Here is a 13,734-nt window from a genome sequence, read left to right on the forward strand (position 1 = left end):
AGACAATTTAAAAAATACTGCTGCCTAAGCCTTTCCCCATACCAATTAGATCAGGATCTCCAGGAGTAGAGATCAGGCCATCATAAAAAAAGAAAAAGGAAACAAAAAGAAAAGAAAAACTGTCTGGGCCTCAGAGGTTCCCTCCACCAACTCAATCCCTGCTGGATTTTGCAGCCTGAAGTTAAGGGGACTTATCTTCCGGACACTGGAACCCTGGGCTGGGGGTCCTGGTGTGGGGATGGGATTCCTCACTCCAGAGACACCCCTTCAGAATTTTTACCTACCACATATGTGTGTGGGAGCAGCCTGTTCCATGTCTGTGCCTCTCCTACCATTGTGGATGGATGTGGTTTTTTAATTCTATAGCTGTGAGACTTCCATTCAATTCGATTTCTGATGGTTCTGAGTGATAGTTGTTCTATGTTTTAGTCATACTATTGATGTGGTTGTGCAAAGAGGCACATCAAAATGTGCTTGCCTGCATGGCTACCTCAACCAGAAGTCCCATGAAAAAACTTTTAAAATGTGTGAATTTATTTAATTCACTTGTATACTTATACATACATTTTTATTTGAATTCATTCAGTGAATAACCACTTGTTATTCACCGAACATATACTATGTGATGAACATTGTCTTAAGTAGTAGAAACATAAAGGAAACTAACCCTTGGGCAATTTTACTATAAAATAATAACTAAATAAATATAAAACAACTAACTTGCAAAGAAAAAGGAATTAATTCAATGCAGAGAATCTCACATTACTTTAAGAGAAAAGCAATCCATCAAGATAATTTAATAGACCTGGCTAGTGTAGCTCAGTGGACTGAGCTCGGGCCTGCAAACCAAAGAATCACAGTTCGATTCCCAGTCAGGGCACATGCCTGGGTTGCAGGCCAGGTCCCCAGTGTGGGGTGCATGCAAGGCAACCACACATTGATGTTTCTCTCCCTCTCTCCTTCCCTTACCCTCTAAAAATAAATAAATAAAATCTTTTAAAAAAGATAATTCAATAGAAGAGGTACAAGGTTACGTCCAGATCAAACTAAGTCCTGGGAACATTGCAATACAAGGAATACACTTTATAAGATGCTTTTCCAGTATGACATTATTTTCTCCTTTCCTTTAAAAATTCTGAATCATTCACTCTTTCATTCTGCCATTTAATAAATAGTTACTTGAGAAAAAATGTGCATTCTATTGTTGGATAGTGTTCTATATGCATATCTATAAGGTCTAATTGGTTTTTAGTGTTGTTCAAGATCTCTATTTCTGGAGAGAAATGATCCTCTCTGTGGATATTCTATCCATTATTTAAAGTATGATATTGAACTCTTCACCTATTTTGTAGACCTGTCTATTCTTCCTTTCAAGTCCATCAATGTTTACCTCATATATTTCTGTCTTTGCTATTTTGTACATATATGTTATAATAGTATGTTTATCATAATCAGTATATAATGTCCTTCTTTGTCCCTTTCAACAGTTTTGTCTTAAAAGTCTATTTTGTCTAAATTACTATAGCCACCCCAGCTCTGTTTTGGTTACCATTTGCACAGGATAATTCTTCCCATCCTTTCACTGTCAATTTATTTCTGTCTCTGAATCTATAGTGATTTCTTGTTGACAGCATATAAATGGATTGTGTTTTTTATTCATTCTGCTAATAAATGCCACAGTGAGGATGGCCATAATATTTAGAAAGGCAAAAGAAATTACCAAGTATTAGCAAGAATGAGAAAAAAGTAAAACCTTCATACATTGCTGATAGTAATAAAAAATGGTTCAGCTGCCATAAAATACACCTTCATGGTTCCTCACAAAGTTCAACATAGAATTACCATATAAGCCAGTAATTCCTCAACTAGGTATATAGCTGAATAAATTGAAAACAGGTACCCAAACAAATACATGTACACTCATATTCAGAACTGCACTATTTCCAACAGTCTAGAAGTAGAAATGGCCCAAATGGCATTCAATAGGTGAAGAAATAAACAAAATGTGATACATATATACAATGGAATATTATTCAGTCATAGAAAGGAATGAAGAACTGATACATGGTAAAACATGGATGAACTTTAAAAACAACTCTAAGTGAAAGAAACCAGACAAAAAAGGACCCATGTGTAATTCCATTGATATAAAATGTCCAGAATACGTAAGTCCATATAGACAAAAAAGTAAAATTAGTGTTTTCCAAAGGCTAGGGAGACAAGCAATGAATACTAATGGATACAAAGTTTCTTTTGAGGGTAATGAAAATGTTTTGGAATTAGTAGTAATAGTTGCATAACCTTGTGACTACACTAAAAAAAAACCATTGAGTTGTACATTTTGAAAGGCTAAATTTGATAGTGTTTAAATTTTATCTCAATTCTTAAAAATCTAATCTTTAGTATAAAAATTTAGAACAGGTTGCCTTGGGATGTGGTAGGGGGTGCAGCGTAAGGATTGACTTGTAAGGAGAACGAGGGAACTCTCTGGGGTGACAGTAATGTTCAGTATCTTGGTGGAGTTTTGGATTACACAGATGATGCATCTATCAAGATAAACAAATACAGACAAATTTTTGATCATGTTACTGTATACAAATTTCTTAAGATAAAATTGTATAGAAATATTGAATTTAGTTAATGATATTTATGCTTAACTATGTATTAGAATGCACACTGATATCTGCAATGTACTTTAAAATGTACCAATATTGAGATAAATTAACAAATGGATATATAAGTGATAATGCAAATCTAGCAAAAGATAAATACTGGGATCTTGGTATTGAATATACGAGTACACAAGGTAAAATTTCTTCAAATGTCATATGGTTAAAAATTTTCAAAATAATACATTGATGGAAAATTTTACAAACAAGAAAAACACTCAAAAATCATAAATACTACACAGAAATGTAGAATATGGATATAAGACAGGATGATCAAGTAGTAATATTACAGTGTCTTCTTTTGAAGATGTAACATTTAAGCAAATATATGAATGGTAACAAGAAGACATTTATGTAACGATATCAACCAGAGTATCCCAGGTTCCTCTCCTCCTCCAAAAAGATCTTATTCTATGGCCCTGAAATATGGTGTGTTCAAAAAAGCTATTGTGACTGAAGTAAAGTTGGCAAGGACAGGAGTAGTATAAAATCAGCTTAGAAAGAAGGGAAGTACCAAATCATTTGGGATTTGTAATCAAAGTAAGGAATTTTTATTTTATTTTATTTTGTCTAAGTGCAATGGAAAGCTATTAGAGGGTTTAAAGTAGGGATGGGGTGGAATGAGTTATTAATTAATTTTAAAATATCACACCGACTGCTGTGTGAAGAATGGCTTTGAAATGTTTCAGAACAGTAGAGAAACTATCATCATAGTCTCTACAAGGACAACGGTAGTTTGGAGGAGAGTGTTGTTAGTAAAGGTAGTGAGTGTTGAGAATGGGAACTATTTTGTGTCAAGAGCTAACAGTATCTACTGATAAACTGACAATGGAATGACAGGAAAAAGGTACCAGGATAGATCTCTGGTTTTAGCTTCAGTCATTTAATGAATGAAGTGACATTTACTGAAATTAGAAACTGTGGAAGAAGCAGGTTTGGACTATGGTGGATCTAAGAATCAAAAAAATATTTTATTTAAATTGGGCATGATTTGTGATTTTAGGAAAGCCAGGAACAATAAAAGAATCAGAATACTCTAGAAGATGGTAAAAGCTATTAAAAGTTTTAGAACTACAATTTATTTTCCTTTTAAGAATCAATTTTGGCTTAATTGTATTAAAGACCTTTGATCCAGTAAAAAGATCAGACTTTAATGCAAATCAAGCTCACTGATTTTTGTTGTCTATCTCTGGGGTTAAAGATAAACTGGGGACCAAGGGCCCTGTATCTTTAAACTTAGAAAGGTCAAAGGAAAAAATGAGGAGGAAGAATAAGAAAGACAAGAGACACACACAAAAAACAACTACTTGGAAGTAACATATTAAGTCTTAACTGTCTCTCACCCCATCAGTGATAACAGACTGTTTCTTAATTCCACATGTAACATGCTTAAGTGTTTTACAGTATTTTAAACAAAGTGGTGGCTCACATTTTAGCTATCATCCTTTAATCTCATTAGTTAACCAAAGTATACTGAAAAATCCATGGTTTTTAGAGCTGAATGAACCTAAATTTAAAGCAGGCCCACCACTCAGTAGTTCTGTGACCTTGAGCAAATTACTTACTATTTCTAATCCTTAGTTTCTTAAATGTAAATGAAAATAATTAACCCAAGAATTAGCATTAGAATTAACATTTGCAAAGTGCCCGCTACAAGGAAAGAATGTTCCATAAACAAGAGCTACTATTATGTAAAAGACACCTAATTCATCAATATTCAATGCAGTTTCCTCCTTTGGCAGAATAGATTCCTGCTTCTAGAAGAGAAGTTAAAGACATCAGAGAGTAGGGGACCACATAAAAGATGATCAGTTTCATGCATGTAACACAGAAAAAAAGTAAAATAGAGAAATCTATGAGTAGCTATAACACATGTAAAATGCACAACTGGTTTATAAGTACAAACATATTTTCTCGTGGAATCAATAGTCAATTCAACTCAAACCCACAAAGACTCAGAAATCATAATCTAGTGACAATGTCATATATCTCAATAAAATTAGTAAAAAACAAAACTAATGAATCGCCAAACAATACAGAAAACCAAGAGACTTTAATATATAATTTCATTTCTTTTGGAAGCTGGCACTTGTAAAAAGGCATTATGGGAGGTTTCTGTAGAGATTCAGGGAAATTCCAAAAGCTTTATAGAGCTGATGACCCTGGTTCTTTAGTATGTTTTATTTCACTTTAAACTTTATGGCTTCCCTTTCTCTCAGTATAAGCAAAACACTAGCACTCTGGTACTTAATAACCATGATTGCAATCATTTATTTTACAAATGTGAAGGAGTAACTGGGGAAGAATTAGAAGATAGGAAAGAAAAATCAGAAAGAATGTCCTCAAATATAAAGAAAAGAGCCTTAGATTTAACTGCATAACCTCAGTAGTAAAAAACTGAAAGGTAGGTAAAGCACACCACTAAAATATTAAGAAAGAAAAAAAAAGTTATGAGAACTGGTCAGAGACTGATCATGACTCACTGGTTGTTTTAAAGGTCACAGATTACTTTTTAAAAGTAGAAAACAAGAAAGCAAGCAAAGCAATCTGCAGCCTGCCATTTATGCAAAGGAAATGCTCAAGAGTAAAAGATTCATAATTCAAAATGCAACACACCAATGTAATTCAAGATTTGTTTCTAATTCCCTTATTTCTTTTAATTCCTCTATTGCCCTTTTTATATACATAATATTGTGACGACAGTATTATTACATCCCATTATGTAGATAATAACAAAATTATCTAAACTTGGCCTTGGCTGGTGTAGCTCAGCGGATTGAGCATGGGCCTATGAAGCAAAGGGTCACCGGTGCGATTCCCAGTCAGGGCAAATGCCTGGGTTGCAGGCCAGGTCCCCAGTAGGGGACACATGAGGGGCAACCACACATTGATGTTTCTCTCCCACTCTTTCTCCTTCCCTTCCCCTCTCTAAAAATAAGTCAACAAAATATCTTCAAAAAAATAGTACCTAAACTTGAACTAAAGAGACAGCTCTTGAAATTGAAAAGTATGCAACAAATAAGATGAAAGTATGTTAGGAAAGTCTCCTCAAAACCCAGCTGTTGGCTATTGGGTTGGCCAGAAAGTCTGTATGGTTTTTTCCATAAAATAAAATGCACATTTTTCATTGCATCAGTAACTTTATTGATCTACAATTTTATGTTGGCTATCTCCAGCTATTGGCTTCTAGTGAGTGGAGGCCAGAAGTACTGCTAAACATCTTCCAATGCATAAGACATCCACACAGCAAATTATCTGGCCAAAATATAAATAGTACCAATAAACTTTGCAAAACTCTTCTGACACATTCAATCAGGCACAGCATCTTCTCCATACACTACACAAATCTTTGCCTGCATTTCAGTGTGTTTCTACCTTTCTTGAAAAAGTAAAGCATATATGGCAAAAAAATGTTCTGTATCTTCTTCTATCTTCAATATTAAAACAGCTGCACAAAAAATTCACCAATTTTGATAACTTTTTTATGAATGCATGCTGATATGACAGCTATCCCAATACAATCTAACAAAATTGTTTTGAATGAAGTTAAAGACAACTAAGCACTACCAGAGCCATCGTTCATAAAAAACTAAACAGACTTTTTGGCCAATCCAATACATGCCTCTTAGACTATGAGAAATTCCAATTATTTGAAACCACTGAGAGAAGTTTTGGAATTTATTTTTAAAAAATAAGCCACAAATCAGTTCCATGAAATCCAACATCAAACAATTAGCAAATTTGCCTATAAAATACTGAAATGCTTTTTGAAAACGTTGATGAGTCTGAAAGAAATTATTAATGATGAGATGTTGTACTCAGATAAAGTATGATTTTTTACAGCCTAGTCTTAAACCCAGGACCTATATTATTAAGGTATATGTTTTCAAAACAAACTAACAACAAAACACACATAACCATGAGCCAAGCCCTAAAATTTAGCCAGAACTAACTAGAAACAAGGATGCAACAAGCCAAATATCTTTTTAGATCATTGAAGTACTGCTAAGCTTGCCAGTAACTACTGGAAAAAATATATTTACCAAAACAAGTGGTCACTTTCAGGCCAAGACAATATTTCTATATATCACAACTATGTAAACATTGCAAATTAAATGCTTTCCAAATAAATAAAATAATTCTAAATAATCAATCTTAAAGAGAAAGCAGCACTAAAGAAATGTTAATGTGGGAGCTAAAGAGGTTGGCCCTATCAGTGTGGGAATGCTAAGAAGATGCTGTGAATTCCTGATTACCAAGGGTTGCCTAATTTCCCTCAAATATATACAAATGTCTATCAAATGTAAATAAATACTAATGTGATTAATAAAACTGTAAAGTTTTTTAATAGCCTTGCTGGCCCATGATAACAGTGTACCCTCATATATTTTCTTAATCAGGAGAGAATGAAAATAAAATGGTTTTCATGAGCTACAGAAATAATTTTGAAAATGCAGAGTTGAAAAACATTGCCCCAGTACAATCATGCCTATAACAATCATTAAAATGCCTTTCGCTTTACCTTTCACTCCCATTTAGAAAACTTAGTCCTAACTTCTCACATTCTATTTTCTCTTTCCTAGTAAGATTGTTGATATTTAGCATCTTAGGAAAAGCAAGAACCTGAAGAGCCTTGTCAAGTATGGTATCTTCATTTTAATCACATGTCCTTAACTTTAATAAGCTGCATTCAACTATGTACCTATAAATTTACATTACATTAAATCTCAAGAATTCTTAAGATAATTCCTTCTTTTACTTAGCCAGTTATTTCATCTTATAAAAGACCTATAATTAAGGTCCAATTACCCTTTAAAGTTCACTTTAATAATAGGATATGGTAATTCAGCCAATAAATTCTTCCAGAGCAACAAATCAGAAACCTAAATTATTAAAATATTATTTGTTCAATGGGAATTTCTTACTATGTGTTTACTCAACCATATCTGCTAACATACATAGAAACTGTACCAAAGTTAATTTAAGAACTTACCAATTTCTCTTGCAATTCTGACAGCTTCATCTGCATCCTGTAAAAGCAGGAAATGAGACCCAACATTAATCCCATCAGCCATTGCACAATGTCTTCAGGGCAGTCATATATTGCACTACTGTCTCCTCTGATTCATTTAATGTTCAATTTTACAACCTTCTAACTCATTTCATTCAGAGAAATGTAAAATTAATACCATAAGTGGAATGTAAATTCTACCTCACCATTATTATATTAAGAAACTCAAAGCAGTTTGAAATGAGCTGGCAGGAAGCACTACCAGAATTGCCAAATGATTTGGTGCAGTTGCTTGAATTTAATGGCAGAATTTAGATGTTTACAATCAATACTAAATCATAAATCAGATCATTAAAGCTTGTCCACAGCCAGCTTGTTTCTGACTACCAGAAACAATATTTATGTCACGTTTTCCTAGATTCAGTCAGCAGGGGGAGTTGGTTCTCTACCATGTGGGAGAAGCTCTAAGGACTTTCCAGAAACAAAATAATTCCCAATATCTATAGGAATTGGATAGTTGTTCTCCAAAAACAATTCCTTTAGAAATATCCATTAATTTTTCTTTCTTATTTTTTATTCCATGCTTTTAAAAATATTTTATCTTTAAAACCTTAAATCCAACAAACCAAGCAGTGGGAGGGAAACTTCCAAAAAGTCAAAGAAAGAAAATGCATTCCCAAACAGTACATCCTGAGTACATTCGTAAGGATTACTTATTGCTAAATATCAACGAATGCTACTGAAAGGACAAAAACATCCCTTGAATCTAAACCATTTCATTGATCATTAACTCTTGTCTAACATGCTCATAATAGGACACTCTTGAACCATTTCCCCATATAACAAACAACAAAGAGCTGAAAAGAAGGTGATAGATACAAGCTTTCTAGTAAATTTAACTTTTTTTCTTATAATTCAGTGACATGAAGTAACTATCCTAAGGAATGACAATGTTTTGAAACCACTGGCTGGTAAGCATGCCTGAATTTTTTAAAAAATAACTTTAAATATTAAAGGGAAGGCATTTTTTAAGCTTTTAAGCTAACACTTAAAAAACGTAGAGTAACCAAGTCTGAATCCTCCCCTAAAAGGGGAAACAGAGGATGTTTATAAATGGTTCATTTATGTCTAATTAAAAAAAATCTTCCTTAAAAGTCTTCAGTACCTAATAACATCCCCTGAATAAGGAGGTTGGCAGGGGAAGTTGTCAGAAAAATTTAATTTCCTTTCATTAGCCCGTCTGCTCCACAAATAGGTGCTTGTTAAGTTCAAAGCGGTCCTGAAAGCAACATCAGTTTTAAATCCTTTTTTTTTTAACTCCATGCAGTCACGTCTGCTAATGAGATTTTCCAAATAACAATTGTTTTCAAGTCAGAGATAAATCTATACTTCCCACTCTACCCACACTGAAAAATCAAGGTTTACTGCTTTTATTACACCTTGCTGTTTTTGCTGACCCTATTTCTCCAAATTTTAGCTTAAAGGGGTAAAAATCCATGAAAAGGGTCATTTAAAAATGTTAGTGGTTTCCACACATTGAGTTTGAACGTTCTTTGTTCAAGCCAGTGACAGTTACTGGAGAGTACTTCGCCTTAATAGCCTCGCTGTCAGGAAGTGTTAAACCTGCCAAACGCGGACAATTAGTGCCTCCCGAAACAAAATACAGGAAGAGTGTTGGCTGCTGGAGACTGGATTATAAGAAGCCTACAAGAAAACTTTTAACTTGTCTTTTCTTTCAAAAGTACAAAAGTCTATTTCCAAATATATTTTGGCAGAAAATAAGCTGTTGCCTAAAAAGTTTATTACCTCCAGAGAACTAACAGGCAGATGTTAAAAGACAATTCCTATAATACATTAGTTATTTTAACGTTTATTTACGTATATACACATTATGAATGTATGTATATATGAAGAGATATATGTTTACACAAAGCAAAAGTAAAACTTCTAATAATTCTTTAACTGACAAAAATCCAACACTCCTATAAATTGCCACAAAACAATCTTATCTTTCAACTAGTCAGAATGCTTGATTTTTCTATGAAAACCAAATTCTAATAAATGAACTTCCAAGTGAAATCAAACTACCTTAAAAATTGATCTTTCACTTGTCATTCATTCATCCCAATATATTTTATTGAGGTTAAAAAACAATTATCAGGTCTTGGCTGGGTACTCAGTTGGTTAGAGCATCCATCTCTGATCAAGGAACACACAAGAAACAAACAATGAATCATAAATAGGTGGAACAACAAATCCACATCTCTCTCTCTCCCCCCCTTCTCGTCCCCTCCTCCACCTTTCCCTGCCTTCCTCTCTCTCTAAAACCAATAAATAAAAATTTTTGTAAAAAAAACGTTATCAGTTTCAACAATAAACTATTAAATATACTCAGCTCCATATGTTGTTCGGCACATTCAGTTTTCTTATCAGGCTATATAAAGCTACTTTTCAAAGATTAAAAAGCCCTATGCAGCTCTAAATATAATGGCACTAACTGACATATCACACAGTATAACTTCCCTACAAAGCTATAGGCAGGAAAAAAAGAAAACTTGAATAAAAATTTTGAATCAACAGAAAAGAGCCTAAGAAAGAGGAACAACATGGACAAAAACCCTAAATTATCAAGGCACTTCATATATTCTAGAAATCAACAAAGATCAGACAAAAGTGAAGCATAGTAAAGAAGTGGCAGGATAAAATGAGAGTGGAAGGCATGGCCTGTTCTGCCAGGAACTTATGGAATTGGTATAGAGTTCCTAATGCCTTGTTTCTATACAGGGGAGTGATGACTCAGATTTAGGGTTTTAGAATAAAACTCTATAAAAAATTAAGAAGCACAAGTTGGTAGTTACAAAATAGTCATGGGGATGTAAAGTGCAGTGTAGGAAATATAGTCAATATTATAATAACTATGTATGGTACCAGGCAGACACTAGATTGTGCAGTGTGGCGTGGAAGGCGGTGATGGCCGCAGAATGGATTGTCCCACATTCACATACTGTGGATTAAAGTTGTGAGGGATACGTCGGGAGCAAGGGATCTCAGCCTCAGGCCAGACTACACAGTACAGGGTTCCAGTACCAGGAAGATAAACTCCCATAATTTTTGTCTATAAAAAACCAGTGGGGGTTGGAGCAGCAGAAAAAACTGCTGGATTTTCAGGAGACTCCATTTAAAGGGCCCATATGGACTTACAATGTACACAAACCCACCCATCTGGGATTCACCACCAGGACAACAGCTGAAAGGGGGACAGTTGCATAAGGGAAGTAAGTAAAGTAACTGGAATAGGGCAAGTGCAGGGCAAACCTCCAGAAGCCAGCAGTGCCATTGTCCCCTCTCTACGCCCTTCCCCCAACACAGAGCCACACAGTGGTGAGGCAGGTTGCCCCTGCCCTGGCAATTACCTAAGGCTCCACCCAACACAATTTACAGGCACCTTTTCTACAATAGGCCACACTACTAAGACAGGGAATGAAAGTAGTTCTACCTAATACACAGAAGCAAACACAGGGAAGATCCAAAATTAAAGAGACAAAGAAATACGGCCCAAATGAAAGAACAGAACAAAAGCCCCCCAAAAAACTAAATGAAATGAAGATAAGCAACCTATCGGATGCAAAGTTCAAAACACTGCTGATCAAGATGTTCAGAGAAATCATTGAATACAGCAAAAACATAAAGGAGGAAATGAAGATTACACTAAGTGAAATAAAGAAAAGTTTACAGGGAACCATAAGTGCTGTGAAGGAAGCTGGGATTCAAATCAACGATTTGGAACATAGGGAGGAAATAAGCATTCAACCAGAACAGCAAGAAGAAAAAAGAATTCAAAAAAATGAGAACAGTATAAGGACCCTCCGGGACATTTAAAAACACACCATACGGTGTGTTTGAATCATACGGTCTGAATCATACAGATGCCACAAGAAGAAGAGGAAAAGCAAGAAATTGAAAACTTCTTTGAAAAAATAATGAAAGAAAACTTCCCTAATTTGGTGAAGGAAATAGACACACAAGTCCAAGGAGCACCGAATCCCAAACATATTGAGCCCAAAGAGGACCACACCAGGATACATTATAATTAAAATGCCAAGGATAAAATGTTAAAGGTAAAGAGAGAATCTTAAAAGCAGCAAGAGAAAAGCAAAGAGTCACCTACAAAGGAGTTCCCATAAGACTGTCAGCTGATCTCTCAAAAGAAATATTGCAGGCTAGAAAGAGCTGACAAGAAGTATTCAAAGTGATGAAAAGCAAGGATCTACAACCTAGATTACTCTACCCTGCAAAGTTATCATTTGGAATTGAAAAGCAAGGGCAAATAAAGTACACCCCAGACAAGGTAAAGCTAAAGGGGTTGATCATCACCAACCCATTATCACATGAAATCTTAAAGGTACTTATTTAAGAAAAAAATAGATCAAAACTATGAACATTAAAATGGCAACATATTCACAACTATCAACAACTGAATCTTAAAAAACAAAGCAAATAACCAGAACAGTAACAGAATCATAGATATGGAGATCATTTGGAGAGTTATCACCTGGGAAAGGGAAGGGGGAGAATGGAGGGAAAGGTACAGGGAATAAGAAGCATAATTGGTAGGAACAAAATAGACAGGGGGATGTTAAGAATAGTATAGGAAATGGGATAGCTAAAGAACTTACATGCACAACCATAGACAAAACCTAAGAAGGGAGGGATTGCTAGAGGGAAGAGGGGTACTTGGAAGAGGAAGGCAAAGGGGGAAAAATTAGGAGAATTATAATAACATAATCAATAATATAAATTTTTAATGGGAAGAAAAAATAATAAATAAATTATACTTGAAAGCATTATTCAAATTATTAATTAATGATTTCCTGGGCAATAAATGTTACCAAAACAAACTAGTATTCCCAAAATTAGTTTAAATTTTTTATGGTTCCCCATTGCCTTTGAACCAAATTGAAACTCTTCACCCTGGTTTCAATACTTGATCCTGCCTGCCTGAGCCACCAGTTTCATCCCCAGACACTCTCTACCTTGCACTTTACTCCCCATCACAAAGTCCGGATGTTCTCCTCAGCCTTTACACATCCTACTGGGCTCAGCCAGAAACTCCCTTCTCTTCCACTTTCTTTCACTAAATAAACTATTTTTTAAAAAAAGATTTTATTTATTTTTAGAGAGAGGGGAACTGAAGGAGAAAGAGAAAAAAAGAATTATCAATGTGTGGAGGTCTCTTGTGCACCCGTTACTGGGTGCCTGGTCTGCAACCCAGGCATGTGCCCTGACTGGGAATCAAACCAGCAACTCTTTGGTTCACAGGCTGACACTCAATCTACTGAGCCCCACCGGCTAGGATCAAACCAATTCTTATTACCATATGCCACATACTAAAATCTGAAGACAGAGGAGAGAAAAATAAAGGCACCCTCCCAGCCCCTCTATAATGTATAGCCTAGTAGAAAAGACAGACCTTAAATATGATTGCACAGTAGCTAAAAAACAATATCATTATTGAGATCCATGTCATATATAAGAAGCAAAGTAGCCTTCTGAAAACAGGGGATCTCTAATTCAAAAACAGTTCCAGGAAACTTCTCAGACGTAGTGACTTTTAAAGGAGGCCTAACTAGTGAAAATATGATAGAACACAGTGAGCACAGCTGGGGTCCAAAGTGTGAGCCTAGAGTAGAGTTAAACAGGCCTCATAGACCACATTAAAAAGACTGAACTTCACAGGGGTGTCCAACCTTTTGGCATTTCTAGACCACATTGGAAGAAGAGTTGTCTTGGGCTACACATTAAAGATACAAATACTAATGAAAACTGATGAGCTAAAAAAAAGTGTTTTAAGTAAATTTACATTTTTGAATTGGGCCACATTCATAGCCATCCTAGGTCACATGAGGCCTGCTGGCCACAGGTTGGACACCAAGAGCAAGAAAATGAGGGGCCTCGCTTTGTCTGCATTTTGAAAAATTTTAGCATTTCATTTACATCATTATTATCACATGTACTGTCTAACCTCTGTATAACCCTATCCCATTAAAATGTAAG

At 35.0% G+C, this 13,734-nt stretch overlaps 1 protein-coding gene across 2 annotated transcripts in view; it reads right to left on the bottom strand.

The window, feature by feature from the left end:
• The window catches only part of PCCA (propionyl-CoA carboxylase subunit alpha), a 468,144-nt gene that overhangs the window by 337,996 nt on the left and 116,414 nt on the right, over positions 1-13,734 (bottom strand). The window contains exons 1-2 of one of the 2 annotated variants that reach the window (XM_037065799.1): positions 9,769-9,789; positions 7,663-7,699 (exon numbers count right to left, since the gene is read on the bottom strand). Coding sequence is in view for 1 of the 2 variants with exons in the window: in XM_037065798.1 (XP_036921693.1) it covers positions 7,663-7,699 (37 nt within the window). In the remaining variant the exon portion in view is untranslated. Of the gene's footprint in view, positions 1-7,662; positions 7,700-9,768; positions 9,790-13,734 lie in introns of those variants that run through there. The other variant, XM_037065798.1, reaches the window with a different exon arrangement.

The sequence above is a fragment of the Sturnira hondurensis genome, unplaced genomic scaffold, assembly GCF_014824575.4.
Source record: "Sturnira hondurensis isolate 20B ecotype Veracruz unplaced genomic scaffold, ASM1482457v3 Scaffold0016184, whole genome shotgun sequence".
Classification (NCBI taxonomy): Eukaryota; Metazoa; Chordata; class Mammalia; order Chiroptera; family Phyllostomidae; genus Sturnira; species Sturnira hondurensis.